Here is a 24763-nt window from a genome sequence, read left to right on the forward strand (position 1 = left end):
AGTTACAGAAAATATTTAACAGCCTCTCTCTCAGTTATTTGAAAAGTAAAGGACAATGCAATTTATCCCATCGCATAACCCATTTTTTCCCTTAAAGATTTTAAATCTTTCACTGCTGTCTGTCAGGTTTTATGTTAACTTTTAGAAAAAGGAGGCTGCGGCTGACCTGGATAACTATTTGGGGACTGTGCCTGGGAGGGAGAGGGTTTGGGGATAACTAATTTGCCTATCTGTGTTGCTTAAACAAATAAAAACTACGGTTGGTGTGAGCTGGTCAGGAAAGGAACAGGTTTCAGAGTAACAGCCGTGTTAGTCTGTATTCGCAAAAAGAAAAGGAGGACTTGTGGCACCTCAGAGACTAACCAATTTATCTGAGCATAAGCTTCTCAGCTCACAAAAGCTTATGCTCAAATAAACTGGTTAGTCTCTAAGGTGCCACTAGTCCTCCTTTTCTTTTAGGAAAGGAACAGGTACCCTCAATCCAATAACTCGCCTCCTCACCTTGTGCTCCTTTCTGTCCAGTTCATGGTAGCATTAATGTTTGCTGGAGGAGGCGAGCTCGTACCCCCAGCTCTGGTTCCCGGCACTGACAGCAGATCAGGACCTGCCCCGTCCTGCGACACGGTGGGAGAGGCAGGTGGTGTCTTTTATCGTCCCCACCGCAGTCGGGGACAGAGACAAGCTTGCACAGAGCAATTCTTCCGCCCCGGGCGCGGCTGGAAAGCGCTTTCTGGCTCCCACCTGCCGCAGCGGGTCCCCTAAGCCATCCCCCCGTCTCTCCCGCCTCGGCGCCCGGGCCCCACGCAGCGCGGACCCTGGGCTCCAGCCGGCTGCGGCGGGCGCGCACACGTGAGTGGTCACGTGGTTGGGGCTCCTGGGGCGGGGCCACCGCTGTCTCGTCCCCGCGCTGGCCCCACCCCTTCCGCCGGCTGTGACGGCCCGGGCCGGAAGAGTGAGTCGCGAGTCGGCGCCGGGTTCTCCATGGCAGCGGAGCGCGCAGGGACCAGCCCCACCTCCCCTCCTCCCGCGCCGGGCCAGGGCCGCCCCTCGGCGGGGATGTGAGGAGCCGCCGCAGGTGAGCGCGGGACTCGCGGCCGGGGTGGGGGCTGCGCCCTCCTCCGGCCCCCTGGGCGGGGCCTCGCGCGCGCGGCGACTCGTTGCGGGGGAAGAGGCGGGGGCTGGTAGTTCATGTCCTCCCCTGGGAACGAGGCTGGTTCCCGAACCCGACCCGCCCCGCCTCCTCCGATAACCGATGGGCGGGGCGGCGGCACGTGACGCAGGGCGCCCTAGCCTGGGGCCTCCCAGTCTGCACACTCCCTGCCTCTCCCCCCTCCCGCCACGCGCGCGCTCTTACGGCGGGTACCGAGCGACCCGGAGCCGCTGTTCCGATGACAGACGCGCGCGCGCGCCGCCGCTTTCGGGCCGCGCCTGCGCCGAGCCGCCCCGCGGGCCTCCCGCCGTTGCTGGGCCGGCCCCCGCTGGCGGCGGCGGCGGCGAGCGCGCCCGGGCGGTCTGGCTACTGGCGCGTAACCTCCCCGCCGCCCAGCCCAGCACAGCGCCCGCGTCTCAGGCCGGGCCCTGGCGGCAGCCGCCGTGAGCAGCGCAACGCGTCCGCGCTCGGGAGCCGCTGGCGCGGAGCCCGCTGGCAGCAGCTGTGGGAACTTTTTAGGGGGAAAAGCCGCCAGCGTGGAAGAGATTCTCACCCCCCCACCCCGCCCCGGGGGGTCTCGCCGGTGCCGCTGCCTTCAGCGCCGGTTCCCCTGGCATCGGAACGGGCGCCCCGAGAGGGTCTCCTCGGGGCGCGCTCGCGGCGGCACGCGCGGCTCTTTCTGGATACCGGTCCTGGTGGCAGCTGAACTGGCACGTTACAGGCTGGTCGTTACACCCGAGCCCTCTTCTTGCACTTCGGGAAGCAGTTTCCTAAACTTCACTGCGCTCCGGAGACTCGCCGTTTACTGCTAGATTGCGCTTTCCATTGCGCACCGCTTCTGCTTCCATTTCCTCTTCTCGCCCCCCAGGCATTATCCTAAAGCCTTTTCCAGGTCCGTTTATACCAGTGGTTCTCAAACTTTTGTACTGGTGACTCCCTTTCACATAAAGAAAAGGAGTACTTGTGGCACCTTAGAGACTAACCAATTTATTTGAGCATGAGCTTTCGTGAGCTACAGCTCACTTCATCGAATGCATACCGTGGAAACTGCAGAAGACATTATATACACACAGAGATCATGAAACAATACCTCCTCCCACCCCACTGTCCTGCTGGTAATAGCTTATCTAAAGTGATCATCAAGTTGGGCCATTTCCAGCACAGATCCAGGTTTTCTCACGCCCCACCCCCATACTACACAAACTCACTCTCCTGCTGGTAATAGCTTATCTTTCACATAGGAAGCCTCTGAGTGTGGCCAGCTCCCCCCCCCCCTTATAAATTTAAAAACACTTTTTAAATATATTTAACACCATTATAAATGCTGGATGCAAAGCGGGGTTTAGGGTGGAGACTGACAGCTTGCAACCCCCATGTAATAATCTCCCAACCCCTGAGGGGTCCCAACCCCCATTTTGAGAACACCTGGTTTATATTTTGTCATTTCCTTTCATTGTCTGAAACCATTTATCCAAATGTTTTATATGTACATGAAGGCTTTAGTTTGTATATGTTAACTCACCCAAGTTAACACACCTTTTTTTCCTAGAGACAATGCAGCCAGTGTGCTAGGTACTACACAGATGTATAGGAAGATGTCAGACCTGCTCTGACTAGCTTATTAGTAGACAAAAAGACATCCTTAAACTAGTCGCCTGAATTTCTACTTTTTCTCATTACAAACACTGCCATAACCTATTATCTCTGTTCTTTTCTAAATAGCTACTGTGTAAAATGTAGCGTTCTCAGATTTTTTTGTAAATTCCTGTGGCGTTGAATATTTCTAACGCTACTGTAGTAGCCAAGCCACAAAACTTGGAGTGTTTTCTGCGCCACTGCGTATGCACAGAATGCATGTCCCATGCAGATTTCTGTGCTTCCCTGAAGAAAAATTACTTTCTGACAGGGAAGCAAAGAGAAGCTGCCAGAGCAGTCATGCTCCCGTACCCAACAGCATGGGCAAGTCGTTTCGGGTGCAGCCAGTGGAGAGGTAAGTCACTGCAGGCAGTGCAGGGCTGGGGATGCTCTGGCTGGGGCTGCGGACCCCCTATATCTGTACCCCATCAAGCCTCACCCCCTGCATCCAGAGCCCCACCGAGCCCCAGCCCCACCCTGACCGGTGGCTCCCATTCTGCACTGGACTCAGTGGCTAGTCCCACCTGGGGTGGAGGAAGGAGTGCACTTGCCCTGCACAGAACGGCTGGGTCTGGGTCTGGGTCAGACCCACTCCCAGAAACCTCTGTATCTCCCCTCTCCCACCCACTTCCTGCCTCCATTGCTCTTCAACTGCAGGGGGAGGGGTCACTGTATAGGGAGCTACTCCCCTGTCCACCCAACTTCTGTGTATCCAGCTCCCCCAACCAAACCCCACCCCAGACACTCAAGCCCACACACTGATGAGCACCATCGCCTATGCACCTGGACTACTCCACAACCACCTCCGCCCGGACCGCCCCAACCTGCTGCACCCGGACCCCAACCCCATCAAGCCCCACTCCTCCAGCACCTGGAGCCATCCTCCTGAGCCCCATCTTCCTACACCCAGAACCCCCTGTTGAGTCCCAACCACCTTCACCTGGACCCCCCTCTGCAGAGTCCTAGAGCCCCTGTGCATCTAGATCCCCTCCTGAGCCACCCACACCCAGATTGATCCACATAGAACCCTCTCTCCTCACTCCTGGATCCCTCCACACTTAAGTCCTGCCAGGCTGAGCCTGCCTGCCCACACCTCGTGTGAGGCTGGTAACCCTGGTTAGTTACTTCACCTGCTACTCCTGAGGGAGTTCTGCACCAAAAAAATAAAAATTCTGCACACACTATTTTAAAATTCTGCAAATTTTATTTGTCAATAAATAAATATGGAGGCTCCAACATGGCAGTAGGGAGCACAGGCGATTGGCTGCACAGAGGTTGGAGGTCACCCTGCAGCCACCCTCCCCCGGGACATGGGCCCTTCCTGCTCCATTTGAGATGTGGGGGGTTTCAAAAGCACGTCAGCTGCAGCTTTAACTTTTTGTTAATAAAAACTTAAACTGCTAGGCAATTGTTTTAAGAAGTGAGAAAGATCTACTTAAAGGTGTTTACACTAATAGGTATATTTAGAATCCAATTTTAACACAGCTGTTGCTTTCAGTGTCTCTGTAATAATGCTTCATTACATCACCATTATATTTTAATCACTTTTTAGTTTAGTTACCTGACATAATAGGTGGATAGTATATGCACAATTGAATTTTATGGCTAACATGCTTTTGTATAGGTCTCTTGTGACTATATAATTGCTTTGATAAATTTGGAGAATTGTATTTTAACCAGAAAATTTAAGGTGGCATTACTTTTTTCCAGAGTAGTTTTTACATACTCTCTTCATACATACCATTCTGCATACATCTCACCATCTTGAAAATGGTACTTGACTTTTAAGTTCATTCACTCTTGTATCAACTGCTGTTTGTGGTCTTTGTTGGTTTTATGCTATGCTGCAGCTGCCCTTCTTTAGAGGTACCTGTACCTGACACTAAAGAAGAGAAGTGGCATGAATGGACAAAAGATGCTTAAACTTGGGGGGATGGCTTTAACTTAATAGTACTTTTACTGTTAACATTCTAACATACGTATATTGAGAATATTTGTTTGATGTTTTTGTTGGTTATTTTCATAGAGATTTTATTTATATAATTTATTGTATAAATTAAAGTAAAGGCTTCCAGTGTCAAAACTATATTCTCACTGAAATGCTTAATTTACCGTGTAAAGTGACAATAGTAAAGAGGGGTATATTTCTTATTATTCTCACCTAAGGATCTTTTTAAAAAAAGTCATGTTTCCATACTGCAAAATATTTTAAAAATGCAAATATGTAGACTGACAGAGACTTGCTAAATAGGATGAAGTAGTACCTATAGTATATTTGACCCGTTATTCCTTTCCTCCCCATATGTTGCAGTGTGGTAGGTTTGCTTCATTTTGCTGCTACATAACGGAAAACAAAAGCAAATGATGAAAAGTGTCAACAGATTTTCTCTTTCCCCTCTGTGGGTGAGCTAAGTGAAATATCAATACTGCTCTTCAATGTCAAACTAATAAAAATTGTCTTGGAGACATGGCAAGAGTTGAGGAGGTCCAGGTAACATTACAAACACTTTTAGGGTAGTTTGGTCCTTAGGATAAACTTCCTAGTATTGGCAGATTTTTCAGAATGCACTCTTATTGAATTTAAATATCATGGCTTCTGAATGAAAATCTTAGATTTTAGTCTTTATTATTACCTAGGAAAATTGAAATCTGTGAATAAAGCATGCAGGATTATTTTCTGAAATAGTCTACAGAAATCCACAGGAAAGGTCTTCAAAATTCTGTTTTAAAACTGGTACTTGGCTTCTTTCCGAAATCTGTAGTCATGCTGAAAGAGATAGGTGTGAACTTTCTTAATCCATTTTAAAAGGGTCTTGATTCTGAAAGCATTCCTTGATTTTGCAGCTGAGGAGGATCCATTTACTCACAATTCTTAAATCTTGGACTCCTTAACCATAACAGTTATTTTAGCAATATTTTAATGTAATTAAGTTAAGAGTTTTATATAAGGAGTTCAACACTGGAAGAATCAATAAATTTCAAGACATTTTATTGCTCAGTAAATTGACACTTCAGCATGGTACTTTTAAAAAGAATAGTGTCAGTGTAAGATCTTGGGTTAGCTTCCGTTTTCTTTCAGTGTGGTCCATTTGACTAGAAAAATGGAGGGTAAGTGGCATGTGAAGAAGTATCTATAGTACGTCGAAAAGGTAAGAGATCTGTAAGAACACAGTCCAATTTTGAAATTAAAAATTGAATAGTGATTCAATAGGTAGAAAGAACGAAATTTGTTTTTGTCAGAAGGTCAGACACAGGCATATGTGCTGCTTAAATCTCACTTACAATCTCTTTCAAAGGCTGAAGTGGTACATGTGGTGCATACATCTTGTACTTGCTACTTATTTATTGAGTGGATCTGACTCAATAAATGTCACAATCTTTATGACCATTTTCTTAGGTAGTGCCACCTAATATTTATTTAAAATTATTTTAAATTTATTAATACTTCAGAAACTTAAAATTGAAATCTTCTAAAAATCAAATCTCTTCGCATTTTTTAACTGTTTTATTTCTGCTAAATTTGTGAAAACAAAAATCAGTATATCTTCAAATGAATCAGAATGGTAACATCCACATACTCAGATAATGTTATGAGGACTAAATTCTTTTCATTCTCGGGACTGTACCTATACAGGAAACTATACCTAAAACTTTGGTCCTCCTAGCTATGTTGGTCAGGGCTGTGAAAAATGTCATGTCCTGTGCAGTGTAGTTAGGTTGGCCTACCTCACAATGTAAATGCTGCTAGGTTGCTGGAAGAATTCTTCCATCAACCTAGCTACAGCCTCTTCATGGCATGGATTTACTACAGCAACAGAAAATCTTCTTAAGTATCTACACTACAGTGATGTAGCTCAGGCCAGGTCTACACTACAGACTTATGCTGGCATAGCTGTGTCAGTGAGATGTGATCCTTTGACAGACATGGCTGTGCCAGCAGAAGCGCCAGTGTAGACAAAGTTATACGGTCAAAACTCTGCTTTTACAGGTGTGTGGCTTGTTTCACTTTTGTGGGGTGGTTTTACTATATTGGTGCAAAGAACAGCTTTGCCAGCATAGCTGCATCTACACTAAGTGCTTTGGCTTTGTCCGTATAGTATACTGGTATTCCTATACTGTAAAGTTCTTCAATGTAGATTTGGCCTCAAAAGTAATAATATTTGACAGTTTAACAGCTTCTTTGTATGCTAGAGCTATGTCACAACTCTTATAACATCTAGTATTTTCAGCATGGATTATTTTAGAATAAAGGAGACCCTGTCCAGTGATTAATGTGGCTTTGTTTACTTTCAGTGGCAAAACAGGGTAAGTTGGAACAGTTCATTCTGCTCACAAATGGAAAGAGTACAGTCATCTCCATGAGCAGTGTTCCATTTGCAAACGGTATAAAACTCGTTATTTTGGCTAAGTTAGGACCCTCTTGGTATTAGACTTACAACTGCTTCATTTTAAATGCAAAAAAGACTAGCTAACTTGCTTCATGAAATACCACCTTCGTTTAGTGTTGAATGTTTAGAACGTTTTAGTCACAATTGATTTTAGCTGGTATTTCTAGACTTAAGATGCTACAGTGGTGCTGCTGCAGCGCTTCAGCGTAGGTATTGCCTATGATGATGGGAGGAATTCTGCTGTTGGCATAAGTAATCCACCTCCCCAACAGGTGGTAGCTACGTCGACAAAAGAATTCTTCTGTCAACTTAGCGCTGCCTACACTTACATCGGCTTAACCACATCTCTAAGGAGTGTGGATTTTTCACACCCTCAGAGCCATAGCTAGGCTGACGTAACTTTTCAGTGTAGACCAGCCCCTTCATCTCTTTCTGAACACGTAAACTTTTACCAGGTAAGGCCACTTCCTCTTTTCATTGCTTAAAAAAGGAAACTTTTATGGTCATAGCTGTAGGTAAACATGCACAAGGTGAAAGGTTACATTGTATTTTATTTTTTCCACCTTCTTTGCATATATTTCAAGTGCTACACTGTGCACATTGTTCTCACAAACTTACGTATTTTAATCAGTATCGGCTCCACTTAATAAAAACTTGGTTTAGTTTGAAAATCACCTTTTTTTTGCTATTTGGATGCTTGCTGCTACGGCCTAATGGAGTGGGAATGTGAAATTGAACCATTACTGTAAATGTCACTTAGTCACTTTGCTCACATTGAAACAGGAATGTGAAATTGATAAAAGTCTCTTGAAAATATCACTTTGCTACTCCACTGGCACATAGAGAACAACAACTTGGAAAGCAAAGAGCTTTCTCACGGCTTACGTTGTCAGGTGTGGCCTAGTCCTGTATTATATTTTGAAGACAAATGAGTTTCCTTTCAAGCGGCTGATTGGTGCTCTTTCCTACTTCACAGTTTTCCACAATGGACAGGCTATGAGTAGATGCTTCCCTAAGGGCAGTATATATTCTGTTATGTGTGGATGGCTGTGGTTCCAAGCTCTTATTCTACAGAAGTAAACTGATCCCTGAGTCACAACTTTTATGGGTTCAGTGGCAAGCTGACTTTCCACAGTTGAGCTGCGGCCAGCTTTGTGAGAGTGAGGTAATTTCCTGTTGAATTGGGCCGTGCACTTAGTAAGAGAACACTTAGCAAATTTACACCATTTGTGACCAAAGCAATATCTTCTCCATGGTCTTCTGGCTTCTCCCCTTGTGTTCAGCATAATGGTAGCACAAGTCACTGAGAGAAGACAGCTTTGTCGGTGCCCCTTCATCAAGGCTGAGAGAGGTGTAGTTTCCAGATGCTCTCTACTCTTCTCCTTTGAGGTTCTGGGGATGCTGCATGAAATTACCCATGAACAGTCATCTTAGTAAAACCAAGATTCATTAAAAACAGAATGAAAATGAAGTTGAAACAAAAATATTGGTTTCCTTAATGTATCTAGACTCTCATTTTGAATAAGCTAAACTATTTGTGTAGTTACAGAGGAAAAAGGAAAAGTGAATAGCTTACATTCCTTGAAAACAATCCCCTCTTTCTGACCTCTCCACCTGCTAGCATCATACTGCTGTCTACAGGGAGACTTCTCCTTTGTCCATCTTGATATACTTATTAAATCCGCTCCCCAGCTTTCCCAAGCAGTTTTTTGAAGACAAATATGCAAAGAGAAGTTGGCAAAACCATTTCATTTTCCGCCTTCTGGGAGATGGTCCACTGAGAGAGAAAAAATCTTCAGGATAGTCAGAGTTTTTCAAAGATTTAACTGTCTAGCTGAAATATTGCCTTTCACATCATATGTCTTCACTGCAGAGTTTATCTACAGTGAGGTACTTCTCACAAGTTAGCCTAGCTCAAGTGAGAACCAGTCACAGTGCTGTCTGAAATGGGCCACTCTCATTACCGCTTCAAAGGTTATTTTTCCTCCCTTGGTATCCTGCTGTCATTTGAATTGTCTCGTTAGACTAACCTCATATTTGGTAAGACAATTCAGATCTTTTCATGTATTTATACCTGCTCCTGTATTTTCCACTCCTTGCAACTGATGAAGTGGGTTCTATCCCACGAAAGCTTATGCCCAAAAAAATTTGCAAAAAGAACAGGAGTACTTGTGGCACCTTAGAGATTATTCAAATTTATTTTTTAAGCTTTCGTGGGCTACAGCCCACTTCATCGGATGCATAGAATGGAACATATTAAGAATATATTCATACAGAGAAGGTGGAACTTGCCATATAAACTGTCAGAGACTAATTAATTAAGATGAGCTATTATCAGCAGGAGAAAAAACTTTTGTAGTGATAATCAAGATGGCCCATTTAGACAGTTGACAAGAAGGTGTGAGGATACTCAACATGGGGAAATAGATTCAATGTGTGTAATGACTCAGCCACTCCCAGTCTCTATTCAAACTCAAGTTAATGGTATCTAGTTGGCATATTAATTCAAGCTCAGCAGTTTCTTGCTGAAGTCTGTTTTTGAAGCTTTTCTGTTACAGAATTGCAACCCTTAAAATTGCCTCAGTAAAAGACTTAAGACTGCCCTCTATTCAACCCCTCCACCCCCTTACCACACTGCCTGGAGCACCAGTGGCTGGCGCCGCCTGGCTGGAGCCAGCCACGCAGCACAAAGCACCGGTTCAGGCTGGGCTCTGCAGCTGCGCTGCCCCAGGAGCTCGCTGCCCCGCCGCCCAGAGTATTGCGCAGGCGGTGCAATGAGCTGAGGCTGCGAGGGAGGAGCCAGGGCTAGCCTCCAGGGCCAGGATCTCAGGGCCTGGGCAGGAGGGTCCCGTGGGCCATAGTTTGCCCACCTCTGTCCTATCCCCTTCTAAAAAAGAAGGTGTGGAGAAAATGAGTTTGGCCTAGTCTGTATTTAAAAGCTTTGTTGCTGTAGCTATACTGGCAAAACCCTCCTAGGTCAGGTCTACACTACAGACACATTGGTATAACTATGTCGCTCAGGTGTGAAAAATCCACACCTGTGAGCAACATAGTTATACCGACCTAATCCCTAGTGTAGACAGCGCTATGAGGTGGGAGAGCTTCTCCTGCCAACATAGCTACCACTTCTCGAGGAGGTGGATTAACTGTGCCAAAGGGAAAGCTCTCTCCCATTGGTTTAGAGCATCTTCATTAAAGCGCTACAGCGACAGTGTTTTAAGTGTAATCTTGCCCCTAGTATTGATGAAGCTTATACTGGCAAAAAAAAGTGCCTTTGCTGATATAGTTTATATACCATCTCACCAATAGCTATGCTAGCAAAAGCTCTTTTACGCCAGTGTAACGTGATCTGTGCAAGGAGGGTTTTGCTGACATAAAAATATCATAAAAAATCATACCCGTACCTGATGTTGCTGTGCTGGTAGTTTCTAATGTAATCCTGGCCTTTGCCTTTAAGGGGTATATGGCTTGTTCTGACCTTATTCCTCGCTTCCTCTCAGCTGAGATCGAGAAGTGGGAGACAGCCATTTAGGACTATCTTTCTTCACTCCACTTCATGAAATGAGCCTTTCTTCACCAGGGGATTGCATCTCATTTTGCCCTTAAAGACTTGTACTGTCCTTTGTTTATAGCATCAAGGATTTGCATAAACGCTAGTCTTTAAATGTATTCATTTTTATATTTATTTATAAAAGATGGAAGAATGCAAGTTCGTTTAGAAGAAAGTCAAAACAGATTCTGAGCTCTATCAAGAGTATTACAAAGGCTCTGTTATGCTATAAACAGGTAAGTCAACGACTCAATAAACAAGCGATACCCCTAGTACAAGTCACTGGGATTGGATTTCTCGTGATAAAATCTTCTTTTGTATGCAGTAAAACTATTTTTGTCTAAGGAAAGTGTTTATTTCTTTTGTATTTTGTAAACTGCTCACCTGATGTTATTCTGAGCATTGCCAATACAATGGGTATATTTTGTGAATGGAACAGTTACTCCTGCTGTTTTCCCAACCCAACAGATATTTGAGCAGGAAACAGCTGTGTTGAAAGTTGTTGTTATACTGGTATTTGCTGAAGCACTATTGCATGTTAAGAAAATAGAGTGGTGCTTGAACTATGTGGGTGCATCTATGAAGATTGGACAGCACACTAGGTTATTTCCAATAAAAAAAATTAATTTCGCGTCTGAATGGACTTGCAGCAAATAAACTGACTTTTCAGTTGCTCTTAATCAATTTTTAGATTGAGCCATATAAGATAACCTCCTCTAGTTAGAATTATTTGAATACCTTTTGTCTTTCCTTGGTCTGTTCTATTAAAAATTAAGCCTTCCACAACTAAGCACTTGACTGAGGATTCAAAAATATTTGTGTTCTGATTATATGTTGGGGGAAGGGGGGTGCAGCGGCACCATAGCTTTATTTAAAATCTCTAATTTGTGAATTGTTTACTAGAGACTAATGAAATGAATGACATAGCCAAGTTTTAGGGAGTGTAGTCATTATTCATAAACACTGTCACAGTTCAGAGTGATTGCAGCTGTATGTCCACTTCAGTGGTCCAGCAGGGGCACCCACTCTCAGCCTTGCAGCTCCCCTGTTGTTGCCTTTCTGGGTGGAGACGTATTTCTCTCTCTTCAGATCAGGGTATTTCTAAGCTGAACTGTTCCCTGCCTTCACTGTGCTGTTCCCACCATAGACAGATTGCACAGTAACAGCTGCTTGCTTTTTCTTTGGAGATGGTTAGCAGGTGTAATTGCTACAGTTATAAGATACCACCCAGCACTTCCTATGCAACCCTATTTTATTCTTAAGGTAAAAGTGATTCCAGAGAAAACATTGAAAGAATAAAAGAACCTACATGTGTGTGAATAAGCTTGCCAGATAATCCCCCACCCTAGCATGAGCTCTGGCAAGAGCAGACCTTCATTACCACATCCACAAAGTTTCCTTTGTGGTGACAAGTTTATCACAGCTTCAGCTTAGAACAAACACAGTTTTATGGGGCCACTCCTTCCAGTCCTTTGCTAAGGGTTGGGGCCCTCTGTCTGTTTGGTGGATCAGGAAGAAGGCACTGAGCCAGTTTAAAAACAGGCTATTTATCCAAAACCCCTTCCTTTGTCATTCCCTAGAAAATCCAGTTTGAAGTGGTTGTGAACCTCTTGGGGGTGGGAGGGGCGGAGTGGTTTCAAAAAGCTTATAAAGGAGGAAAGTATATGAGCATCCCCCTCCCTACTGAAAAGGTACATACAATGCCCAAATAACACATGCACAATTGCACTTTTAAGACAATGTACCTCAAAGGTATTAACACTAATTCAGTAAGATTTAACTTAATTTCATAAAGTTTATTTAGGGTATAGTAGAATACTAGGAGCACTGTCAGTTTGTCGCATCCACTTTGTAGAGATTGCTGGATTGGAAATCTGCTGCTGCTCAGTATGAATATCTGTCAGATTTCTAAAATGGAAAACATTGACCAAACATAATTCTCCCAACAGGGAATGGAAGGGACCCTGCTTTCAGAAGTCTTACCCTAACCTTCCCTCAAAAGCTGCCAGCAGGCAGACAAGCATAGGAATATTAGCTCAGTGTGGGTCGGGGTGATTTTTTTTTGTGGGAGGGGGTTATGGTAGGGGTGGAGGATTGGGGTGCTATGCCAAGCTAAACTGATTTCTCTTACAGTTTTGCATTCATGGGCTAGACAGTCGAGCAAAGTCAGAGAGGTCTTGTCTGGGAATTTCCCAATTTTTTAATGAGTAGAAACACTGAAAATTAATCATTAGTGTGTATTCTCTTTTGCATGCTCTCCCTGCAGTGATTGAATGTCTCCTGTGACCCCCTTCCCATCCTGGCGTACCTCAGAGCTGCACTCCATCATACTCCTTGACTGAGTCCTGTTTTCCCTTCATTCCACTTTTCCATGCACAACCTGGATTGCCCCCATATTTCACTATCCTACACAGCACTGCTTCTGTCAGCCCCTTCCCCACCCATTGCGCCATCTCAGAACATTCTCTGAGCATGCCCACCTACTGCCTTACCATATTCAACCTTGAAACACTGATATATATCGATGTTTAAAAACCTAATATACTAGAGGAGTTAAGGGAGCATAGTGGGGGAGGGAGAACCATAGTCTTGCTTACTCATTCATATCCCTCATTTCCTTTAAGGTGTGTCATGTGAATCAAGGGGGCAGTCAGGATTGTGGGGTGATGGTATTTGAGTGGGGGTCCGGGGCTGTCCATATGACCTGCTGTGGATAAGAGCTTGGTGTGAATGCCAAGATACTAGTGCGTCAGGGGCTCCTCACAGCATGGTGTGTCCTCAGCCAAGGTACCAGTGTTGGGGCCTTGATACACCAGCACCTTAGCACCCCCTCACACCTCCTGCACATTTGGGAAATAGCAGTAGGTTGTGGTATGGTTTTACAATGTCTGCACAGACTCTGAATTCAGCTTGGCAATACACATTGAAGTAGAAATATTTTATTACCGTCCTTTGGGGTCATATATATGCTAAATTGGCTTGCACTTTTTGCTAGTTTCTTTTATACCTGGAACATGTATTACATATGTGAACCAGGAATATTATGAAAATTTCATATATTCCTGTAAGTTTCAACATGTTGTTGACCTCTTCCCTCTACAGTTCCAGTATATAGAAACTTGATGCTGTTTTTATCCAGGGTTGTGTTTTTTTTTTTTTGGCAGTATATCAGGGTAGTGCTCTCTACTGGTCAGCTGTTTTAAAAAGATTCTTTGCAACTTAAAAGTGGAAATGAGAGGAATCTTCATTCCCTTTCATACTTGGCAGAAATTAGTAAACCACCTCGAAATATAATTAAGCAGAACATTTCAGTGTTTTAAGACTGCTTATGCACATGTCTTAAAAATCCAAAATCTAATGTCTCAGAAAGAAACTCCAATATCTTTATTGCACCATGTATCAGAAAAGTAATATAATTTAGAGCAAATAGACAATTGTCATGTCTTGCCAGAAACACGAGTGCATTATTGAAGATTTTGAGTCCTGCTCTAAAAGTTCTTGTTTATTGACACTTTCTCTGGGCCTTTGCTGCGGTTCTCCACATAACTAGGCTTGAGACTCCAATAGTCTGAATGAAGGCTTTTCCATAGTAAACTCTTTCATTGCCATTGTAGCTAAGCATCAGGGATGCTTTGTTATACTTGTACTGAGAAAAACAACCCTTACAAAGACTACTGGTAAACAGAAGATTACTGGTGGTTATTGCAGTTTCTGCTATGTTATTCCTTAAAGGCACTATTTTTATGCATCCTGAAAAAGAGTCTGTGCTAACTGAACTACCATATGATTTGAACAATCCTTTGTAACCTTTCTTCTTCCATTGTTCCAGTAATCTTATATGGCTATTGGGATGCTGTGACTGTCTTAACTCAAACCTAGATTGTAAATTAATTTTAACATAAATAGCGGTATTTTGTGTGTGTTATATGGAATGGAACTGTGTGAATATGAAGAAAAAACACACACTATATGTTTGAAAATACATGGATCTGCTTACGTTTGTCTTCAAGCATCATTCCTTGTTGCTTCTTGTAGTGTGAACTCTCATCTGGAGTGCCAGATGCTCTTCTGAACTTCCTCAAAACCTTTAATCAGTTTAATCTGTCCTATTTCACCCCTGCCTCAAGTATGCACCTTCATCCAGTGTATTGTCTGATTTTTGTTATCTGCCTTTAGAGTTCAGGTTCTTTGGGGCAGGCCCAGCCACGTTGCCATCTTTGTTGGCTGCAGACAGTGTTTTCCCATAAGAAAATAGATGTGTGATTTATTTGTATGAAATCCTGTTGTGATAATATGCACTTGTTTGGGTTTCAGTATTGCATCATCCTGTCTCCAGTAACAGCAGCTCTTCTGTTCCATGATCGATGTGACGGTTTTGAACACTTCAGTAGCTTACGAAATGATCCAGAGTGGAGGAAAATATGATTTCTATATTGGTCTCGTGTTGGCTATGAGCTCCAGCATTTTCATTGGAGGGAGTTTCATCCTAAAAAAGAAAGGTCTCCTCCGGCTGGCCAGGAAGGGCTCCATGAGAGCAGGTATAGTATGCATTTGAGAACTTTTGCCTGTTTTTAATTTTATTTTAATGCTTTGTGAATGGCTACTGAATTTTCACTCTGATTTTTTGTGTGTATTGATTTACTTTGGTTCCTTATTGAGAGATGAAACTTCTAGACCTAAAATATTCAGCTTCTGTATTTTCACTGGACTCTGCATTATTTCTAGTTTGTTATTAGGTATAGTAAAAGGTGAAATCCCTTTCTGTAATATATTCAGTTTGTGCCGTCTAAGTACATTTCCAAAACAAACTATACATTTGCATATATTAATCAAAAACACGTCAGTTAAGAGTAAACCTGGTTACATCCCCCTTTCCCCCCCCCCCCAGGAAAAAGCCTGTTTAAAGAGATGATCTTCACAGTGTAATTGGAAGATCAACATACTGGCCTGTTGGAGGATGTGGAGGGGAATGAATTCCAGAGTCAGGGCCCCTACAATAAGAAAAGGAGTACTTGTGGCACCTTAGAGACTAACCAATTTATTTGAGCATGAGCTTTCGTGAGCTACAGCTCACTTCTTGAGCTGTAGCTCACGAAAGCTCATGCTCAAATAAATTGGTTAGTCTCTAAGGTGCCACAAGTACTCCTTTTCTTTTTGCAAAGACAGACTAACACGGCTGTTACTCTGAAACCGGCCCCTACAATGAGAGTGCTTGCCTCCAAGTTAACAAACCTAGGAACTGTCAGTTTGACTGTCTCAGATGATCTCCTCTATGGAGATAGAGATGAAAGAGGCAATTTCTAAGATACGTAGGACCCAAATCAGGGCTTTGTAGGTCTAAACTGCACCTTGAATTGTACTTGAAAATGATTTGGGAACCAATACGATCGATCCTGATTGCCGAAATGGATGGGCTCATAATAAATAGTGTAATTGTGTCAAAGTATTGGATCAGAATACATCACAGCTTTCATTTTCTAAAACTAAACTGTCTCCTGAAGACTTTAATGATGTCAGAAATGCTTAAGTTTAATTAAATAAAAAAAAGGGAGGGGGGAAGGGCATGTTCAGGAAGGGAATGTTCAGGAAGATGACATTCCAGAATCTTAGATGGTTGTGTGGTTTGGGTAAATATTTTACTGTAGCACAAAAACATAAGGTTATTTTACTTAATTCTTATTAGGTGTTGTGTATGTAGTCTAAAAGAATTGGTTATATTGACAATTTAATAGCAGTTAATATACTTCATCAAAAACAAAGGCAAATAACTCTAATAACTGGTAATATTGCATTGCTTCCATCCAACTGATATTTGTGAACTTTTTGGATTTTTGGTACAGCTGACTGTGCACTTGATAAATATGGTGAAGACTTGAAGTAGTAGCGGGGTAACCGTGCATTGGGTGTTGAGATACTAGAGTGACGGGCACAACATAAGAGCTGAGATAGATAGAAAACGGCTAGAAATATGCAAGATGATGTTGGATTGACTGTTGCCTTTCTACACCAATTGCCCTCTGTTGACCAATTGTATCAGTGTGAAAGTGGTCTGTGCTATTGCACCCAGTTAAGTGACCACACTGAAACAGTTGCGGTGTATCAAAGAAACTAAAAGGTTAATTGTGTGTGTATGGATTAGAATCTTCCATCTCTGGTGATTCCAGAGAAGTTGGTGGTGGTATGAGTGAACACAGAACGTGTGCTCTCAGTTTGGGGGGGCAAACATTGTATGGCCATTTTCTTTGAAGTTCACCTGAATACCGTGGTGGTGCGTGGCTTAAAGTGTGTACATTAATGTATACACATACGCTCCTTAGATTACACGATTGACTATTTCCCCCAGATAAAGGTGTATCTTCCTATGGATATCCTCCTAATTTACTGTATAAAAGGAAGAACATGATTAGTCAACTGGGATTACAAACCATGGAACTATTTAGGTTAACTGTAAGAATAGGGACTCTGTTAAATCCCCTTTTCTTTAATTTGTGTTTTAACATTGTTATGAATCTAGAACATTACCTCAGAATAGGCAAATATTATGTGGTCTGTAATGCCATTTCTAGTCCCAAAGAAATATATATATATATATGCCACTAATCTTTAAAGTGAATTACACAGGAATATCTGCACGTTTTAAGAGGTTGAAAATATTTTGACTTCAACCCTAGCCTCTGATTATGCATCAAATTGTGCAGGTGTTTGTTTATAACATGGGCTGAAAACAATTCTTTCTTTTCTTTTTTTTTAAATAGAACTGTCAATCATAAGTGATCGATGCTTGCCCCTATGTATTGCTGATTAATTGCTCATTCTTCCAATTCCAGGTCAAGGCGGTCATGCATATCTTAAAGAGTGGCTGTGGTGGGCTGGACTTCTGTCAAGTAAATATCAAAAAATAAGCAGTGTTAAAAAATTTTAAATATCAAAATGTTCAAAAAAATTATTGAATGCACAATAACCAAAGCTAGAAATAGTGTATACCTCGGTACACTGAGATAAAAATCCATATTTTAAAAAATAAATTGTATTATTAGTAATATCTTTGTAATTAAAATAAAAATAAAAATAAGATTCTTGGGTGTAAAAAGATACATCTCCAGTGAATTTTTTCAGTAGTTTTTCTTGATCAGCAGAGAATTTGACCCCTTTTTAATTTTTACCATTTATGTATTTTAATTTTTCACTTCACTAAGATTGGGCAGTTAAACTAGACCAGTGGTTCTTAAACTTATTTGATCCCCTTTCTGTGTGTCTTCCCGGTACATATTCCGCTGCCCAGCTCTGAATGCAGAGCGGAGAGCAGCAGCTGCTTGCCAGGTGCCCAGCTCTGAAGGCAGCATTGCACCTGTAGCAGCGTAGAAGTAAGGGTGGTAATATGAAAAGTGATATTCATCAATATCACTTTTCACAGCAGAGACTTAGCACCCCATTGCCACCCTTACTTTTGCATTGCTGCAGCAACCCAGGGCTGACAGCTGGAGCTCTGCTGCCTCCAAGTGAGGGATTGGGGAGGGGGAAAAGGGTCGTGAGCCTGGGCTTCCTCCCTGTGAGAGATTGGGGCGGGGGGGGAGAACAGCCCAGGTGGCAGGGCTTTGACTGTTTCCTTTATCCCTGCCTCCTGGGTGTATGTGGCCCTTCTGTAAGAGCCCTAGCCAATACAAAACCATTCATTGAAAAAGTTACTTTAAAATATTTTGAAACCTCCTCTCTCTCCTTCTCTTTGGTTTTGTTAAATCTTTTTACACATCTCCTAAACTTTGGACTTAAACAGTGTGACTATGTGCGTTTAACTTGAATCATTGTAGTTTATATACTGCTTCATAGAAGATAGAATTGCAGATTATTTTGCTTATGTGAGAGTTAAATGACCTGAGTTAGTAGGATGTGGAAATGCAGAGGCTGTTAAATAAAAATGGGTTAGCCTAAATTACAGGTGAGATTTATTTTTGTTATATGGAATATCTAGCTGCTAGCTTTGAGTTCTGCTTATATTAAACTTCCATGTCAGCTGAACATTTTAGCTGAATTTCTTCTCTGTGGGAACACTTGTTCAGTTTCAGAGGTGTCTCTTACATGTGTTAAGATTTCCTAATTCTTTTTTTATTCTGCAGTGGGAGCTGGTGAAGTAGCTAACTTTGCTGCTTATGCATTTGCACCAGCTACATTAGTGACTCCATTGGGAGCTCTCAGTGTTCTTGTAAGGTAAGAACTGTTTAGAAAGAAGCACTATTTCAGAGAGGTAGAAGTGAAGTACGTATTTAGAAATTTCTATCACTTATTTTGAGTTGTTAAATATGGCTTTCTGCTTAACTCTGACTAAACTTAGGACTCATAAAAATGGAAGGGGTAGCACTGACTTAACGCAGGCATAATATGAGTCGGCACTCTACAAGCTCCCTTGCACAGCTCTAGCAGTGTACTTTGACTTGCAACACCCTGCTATTCCTGTCTTCTGCATCGCTTGAGGTTGAAAGCCAGTTATGATGTGCACAAATAAAAGGAAGACAAGACTAATAAACTAATTTTCATTCCTGATCAAAGTCAGGATCTTACTTGTCTTTAGAGATTCAAGGATTTTGCACCAGTACACCACATCATCTTGGAGAGGGATTTTATAGAGAGGATGATGTATAACAGTGGTTCCCAAACTTGTTCGCCGCTTGTGCAGGGAAAGCCCCTGGCGGGCCAGGCCAGTTTGTTTACCTACCGCATCCGCAGGTTCGGCCAATTGTGGCTCCCAGTGGCCGTGGTTCGCTGCTCCAGGCCAGTGGGGGCTGCGGGAAGCGGCGCGGGCTGAGGGATGTACTGGCCGCTGCTTCCAGCAGCTCCCATTGGCCTGGAGCAGCGAACCTCGGCCACTGGGAGCTGCGATCAGCCAAACCTGCGGATGCGGCAGGTAAACAAACCGGCCTGGCCCACCAGGGGCTTTCCCTGCACAAGCGGCGGAACAAGTTTGGGAGCCACTGATGTATAACATTCTCCCTAGCAATTTTGAGGAGGCAGCATAATTTAAAACAACTTTTGGGCCGCTAGACTTTTACAAATAGTCTAGTGCATAGCAGACATGTTAATATAGACTATTATAATTACGCTTAATATATTTAATTAGTGGATTTAGTCTAATAGAAATGTATGGACATGAATAATGGTGCAGATGACTAGATGCTGTGCACTGTATTAGATATTGAAACAAGGGAGTTGTAGAGCTTTTATCTGCATAGTAAGGCAGTATGTACTAAATTCTGTATTCAAATTGTTTGCCCTCTTTGTTTATTTGGAACCTTACCAGCTCTTAATTACTGAGAGGAAAGTGTTTTCTGAACTTTGACACTACTGTTTTTTTATGTCTGCTGTGGGCAAATTAATTAAATATCTCCTGATTCATAATCTGTCAATGTGTTTTTTCCTTTCAGTGCCATTCTTTCGTCCTATTTTTTAAAGGAAAAACTTAATCTGCATGGAAAAATTGGATGTTTGTTGAGTATATTAGGGTCAACTGTGATGGTCATTCATGCTCCACAAGAAGAGGAGGTAGAAACTTTGAATGAAATGTCCCACAAGCTAGGAGATCCAGGTGAGAGAAAATGTCAAGTTTGTCTGTAGGTAGCAGGGTAGCTAATGTAGGAAGGTAAGTATGTTTAACCTACTTTGCTAAAAGGACTGTGGTTCATTTACAGTTGCAACTGTTGCAAATTTCTAGTACCAAAAAGTTAAAGACCACCTCTGTGTTTCTACATCTGTAAATAAAATATGGGTTTGAATTCTACAATAGACTTAGCAGGAGCTTTGAAGGATACCAGTGAATTTATTTTGTACAGAATGTCAGGATTAAACAATGAGGTCAATTTTTGTCCAAGTAAAAGTATGTTCTGAAAGAATAATAAATTAGCAGTTTAATATGTTAACCTAAGAAGCAGACAGCTATTTTCCCCTTGTTACATTTTCTGCAAAGAAATGTCATCTGTTTAAGGTAATTTTGAGCCTATCTTTAAAAATGAAGCATAGACTGTGGGGAAAATTTACAGTATCAGAGGGCTACCATTAGGACTAGTAGCTAAAATTTAGGTCAGAGTGTCGTCTATGTTTCACATTATATTCTAATAAAAATGCTATACCTACCTCTTGTATAGCAGTTGATACCTGTAGATCTCAAAGCACTTTACAAAGAAGGTAAAGCTCCATTTTACAGATGAAACTGAGGGGTGATATGACTTATTCGAGGGCATTATCAGCATGTCCGATTGGTGGCTTAAAATTCCTGTTGCTGAGTGAAGCACCCAAATCAAAACAAATCAGACAGCATTCAGATATATGCCTACACCCTATGGGCTCTCCATACCCCTGGTTCTGTGCTTTTTAATAATCCAAGGATTGCGGTAAAAGGGAGGCTGGCTTTCTAGCGCCATATTCTTCATTTCAGAACCTGGGAGAGAAGTAGAGTTTGGAATTGCAGGCATGCCAGCAATCGTAGTTCCATGCTTATTTTAGCCAGCTCATCAGTTGTCATAAGATTTGTTGTAGCCTCCATTTTGGAAGACTTGTAGAAGAAAAATCATCATTTGAACATGTAATTAATAAAATGAAGGGGAGAAATCAGCCTTGACTTGTTGACCTTAAAATATGCACTATGTTTCTTGGTACCTAACAGGATGCTCTTGTGTACTGTATATAAATAAGTGATTTTTTTCTCCCCTATTGCAGGTTTTGTGGTTTTTGCAACACTTGTCATCATTGTGTCCTTAATATTGATATTTGTGGTAGGACCTCGCCATGGACAGACCAACATTCTTGTGTACATAACAATCTGCTCTGTAATTGGAGCATTGTCAGTCTCCTGTGTGAAAGGCTTGGGCATCACTATCAAGGAACTTATTGCAGGAAAACCTGTGCTAAAACATCCTTTGTCCTGGATTCTGCTGTTAAGTCTTATAATCTGTGTGAGCACACAGATCAACTATTTAAACAGAGCTCTGGATATATTCAACACTTCCATAGTGACTCCAATATATTATGTATTCTTTACAACATCTGTTTTAACTTGTTCTGCTATCCTTTTCAAGGAGTGGCAACACATGTCTGCTGCTGACATTATTGGTACCTTCAGTGGTTTTCTCACGATCATTGTGGGAATCTTCTTATTGCATGCCTTTAAAGATGTAAATTTCACTCTAGCAAATCTGCCTGTCTCCTTGCGGAAAGATGACAGAGCAATCAATGGCACTCTGCCAACCACATATGAATGCTTTAATCATGACGAAGAAAGCTCAACCTGTGTAGGTGAAATACACTCCAATGAGAGTGTCCCCTCCAGGAGAAATGGAAGTCTGGCAGCATTCTGAAAATGTGTTAAGAACAATTCTGTAACCCTTTTTTTTTTTGGCTGTAAAATGTCTGAGTTTGCGTTTGGAAGCAGATGATGTACTTGAACAACATGTACAGACAATCGTTAATTTTTAGGTTTGATTAATTTGGACCAAGAATAGTGATGGAGTTTTAATTTGCCTTATTTTACTTTAAGACGACACTCTGAAATGACCTCAGTAGATGGTTTGTTTTTGTTGCTCTTAAGTTATCTGTGTAAACTTGTAAATATTTTGAATTTGAATTTTCCATTTTAAAGACTTATTGCACTAATGACAATTTTAACTATATCAAAAATAAATTGCTTTAATTTTGCATTGGTGGTAAGCACATTGACATGAACCTGAATCTTTTGCAAAATGAATATTCACCGTGTCTGTTTCAGCATATGGAAGTGTAAGACTATTAACCTGAAATGCGTAGGGAGCAACTTACAGTAGATGTCACTAAAGTAGCTAATTACAGCACTTGTGGGAAGTGTCAACTAAACTAGTTTAACTGATTACTACTACTACTGAGGTATTAGTAAACTTGAAACAGTAAAGACTCAGGAAGGGTATGTTCAGAATAGTTTGTTTTTATTTAAACTGATTTAAAGAGTTTTTAAATTGTTTGAACATACTTCAGAGGGAAAGGAAATTATACAACCTAGCAAGTCTTCAAGATCAATTTAATATCAAGTTAGGTAGGATGTAAAAGGTAAGTACTAACTAAAAAGGATATCTATCATTTAGACGCTGATAATGAAATTTTTCTTAATTGTCAGACCTGTATTCTCTCTTCCCTAACAAATGTAACTCACTGTCTTGTAGTGGGTTTTTACTCTGTCAGCAACAGTTTAATGCTTGCTGGATGTCATTTCTTGAGAAACAAATAAAACCCTAGACAGTTAGGAGTTTCCCTTCCAAGACCATTTGTAGGTTTTTAACTACTGCTATGTTACACTTCTGTGTAGAATTGCAGCTGTGGGAAGCTTTATTTTATTTGTAGAAATGCAAAGTTACTACTAGTAGTAGTAGGTTAAATGTATGTGGTGGTGGTGGTGGTGGGGGAATTATACAGGGCAAATCAGTGTTTGAATGCACTTTATATCATTTCTCAGTCAGTGGCAGTCAGTTCCCAAAAGTGAGAACCATCCAATTCAAAAGTCCTGCTGCAATCTTGGGAAGGTCACTTCCAACAGTGAGCAAGAATAGCTCAGATAATCTTAACTACTGCAGTGAATCACAGGTAAGATGCGGTCATCTCTCAGGTAACTGGTGTCCAGATCATTCACTGATTTTAGTGATAGCCACCAGAGGTGAAAGTAAGTCAGTATGGAGGGAGAGTCTAGAGAAAGCAGGGCACTGGCAGGCATGGTGAAGCGCTGCCCCTTGCCCCCTCCCCCTGGCTGGCGCTGGTTTTTGCCAAAAAAAAAAAAAAAAAGGCAGGGGGCTACAATGCACCATGCCTGCCAGTGCCCTGTTTTCCCTAGCCCCTCCTTAGTTCCAAGGAAGTCAGATATCAAGGATTGTGTAATCTCCCTTCCACACACATAAAAGGGTGCAGGAAGCACACCTATGGGTGGCTAGTAGTAGGGGAAGGCAGGGGTGAATGAAGGACAACTAGAATAACCTTCATGAAATATACAAGATGCTTAGAGAAAGTTTTGTCAAAACAAAGAGAGATCTGGCCCTATGTCCTAAGGACATTTCAGGTGTTTAATGAAATATATAAAGAGGGTGGAATGAACATTACTATTTCTTTCAAAGAAGGCACAATAATTTCCTTGAATATCCAGTTTTCCCCTCCCCTCCCTTTGTGGTTTTGTCTATTGTGCTATTTGCTTTCCCTGTGAATCTTTAGTTGCTTTAGCAAAACTGCTTTGCCTAAAATAAACCTGAAACATCTTCTCTCGATGTTCTCTAATTTTTTATTTTTTTTTAAAGAGTAACATTTCAAAGAGGCTCTACATGCATCACAGTCCATGATCCTCTGCTGGGGAGGGAATGGGATTGATCTGAACTTGGAAATGGTTCCTGATTTTGATTGTATTTTTGTGTATTATACTATTGGAGATTGCCTCATCCAGGGATCAGAAAAGAACTGCCCCTGTGTTGGTCATGCACCCCCTCCCCCCAACAACTGTGAGTGAAATTAACAAAGATGTCAGAAATGGCCCCTAATCCCATGGTCTGAACCATAGGAAACAGCTGCGTTTAAACTGTTCTTATGCAGTGGCAGGCTTCTCCCTCAGCCAGTCCCCCTGCTGAGTGCTTTTGGGGGGGGGGGCAGCCCGCAGAGCCCCCTAGTTAGAAGAGGAGGGAGAGCAAGGAGAAAAATGTGACAGTGAGTGTTCACTTTTTCAGGCTTATTCCAATATTAAAGTTTTATTATAGACCGTATAGGAGGTAGTAGTAGCAGCTGCTTTATTTTCTATAAGTCATGTAATGGGAGGGATCCATGAAGTATGTAGGAGAGGTGGGTTGCTTGCAATTGGACTGTACTGGTAAGAAATGTAAATTACTTTCACTCCTGATTGATAGTCACTTTCAAGACCTTCTCCAAGGAGAGTGCATTACTGTAGTTTTAGGGGGCAGGTGATAAAGATGAAACAAACTTTGTCAGAAAAATAGTTCTAATCTTTTGGGGAAGCACCATGGACTCCCTAAGAATTCAGGGATGGCTCCAATAAGA

The 24763-nt window shown here is 42.1% G+C and overlaps 1 protein-coding gene across 3 annotated transcripts; it reads left to right on the forward strand.

Annotated features, from left to right (window-relative positions):
* Window positions 1-919: 919 nt before the first annotated feature.
* NIPA2 (NIPA magnesium transporter 2) lies at window positions 920-23948 on the forward strand. 3 transcript variants are annotated; one of them, XM_084623591.1, is made up of 7 exons: window positions 933-1075; window positions 3057-3140; window positions 15038-15261; window positions 17551-17607; window positions 18838-18928; window positions 20140-20300; window positions 21428-23948. In XM_084623591.1, exons 3-7 carry the CDS (start codon window positions 15081-15083, stop codon window positions 22063-22065), a joined length of 1128 nt encoding a protein of 375 aa, XP_084479717.1. In that variant the 5' UTR covers window positions 933-1075; window positions 3057-3140; window positions 15038-15080; the 3' UTR covers window positions 22066-23948. The 3 variants fall into 3 exon arrangements, with proteins under 3 accessions (XP_084479716.1, XP_084479717.1, XP_084479718.1); XM_084623592.1 differs by lacking the exon at window positions 3057-3140 and adding an exon at window positions 10869-10959 and having other exon boundaries at window positions 934-1075; XM_084623590.1 differs by lacking the exon at window positions 3057-3140 and having other exon boundaries at window positions 920-1075; window positions 21428-23947.
* The last annotated feature ends 815 nt before the right edge of the window (window positions 23949-24763 follow it).

Source organism: Lepidochelys olivacea (assembly GCF_965140295.1).
Source record: "Lepidochelys olivacea isolate rLepOli2 genome assembly, chromosome: 1".
Classification (NCBI taxonomy): domain Eukaryota; kingdom Metazoa; phylum Chordata; order Testudines; family Cheloniidae; genus Lepidochelys; species Lepidochelys olivacea.

What these genes read in the sequence shown, in the direction of transcription:
- NIPA2 (XM_084623590.1), top strand. Translation starts at nt 15,081, where the DNA reads ATGATCGATGTGACGGTTTTGAACACTTCAGTAGCTTACGAAATGATC. An exon ending in GCTCTCAGTGTTCTTGTAAG is followed by an intron (nt 18,929 to 20,139) that starts GTAAGAACTGTT and finishes TTTTCCTTTCAG; the next exon opens with TGCCATTCTTTCGTCCTATT. An exon ending in CCACAAGCTAGGAGATCCAG is followed by an intron (nt 20,301 to 21,427) that starts GTGAGAGAAAAT and finishes CCCCTATTGCAG; the next exon opens with GTTTTGTGGTTTTTGCAACA.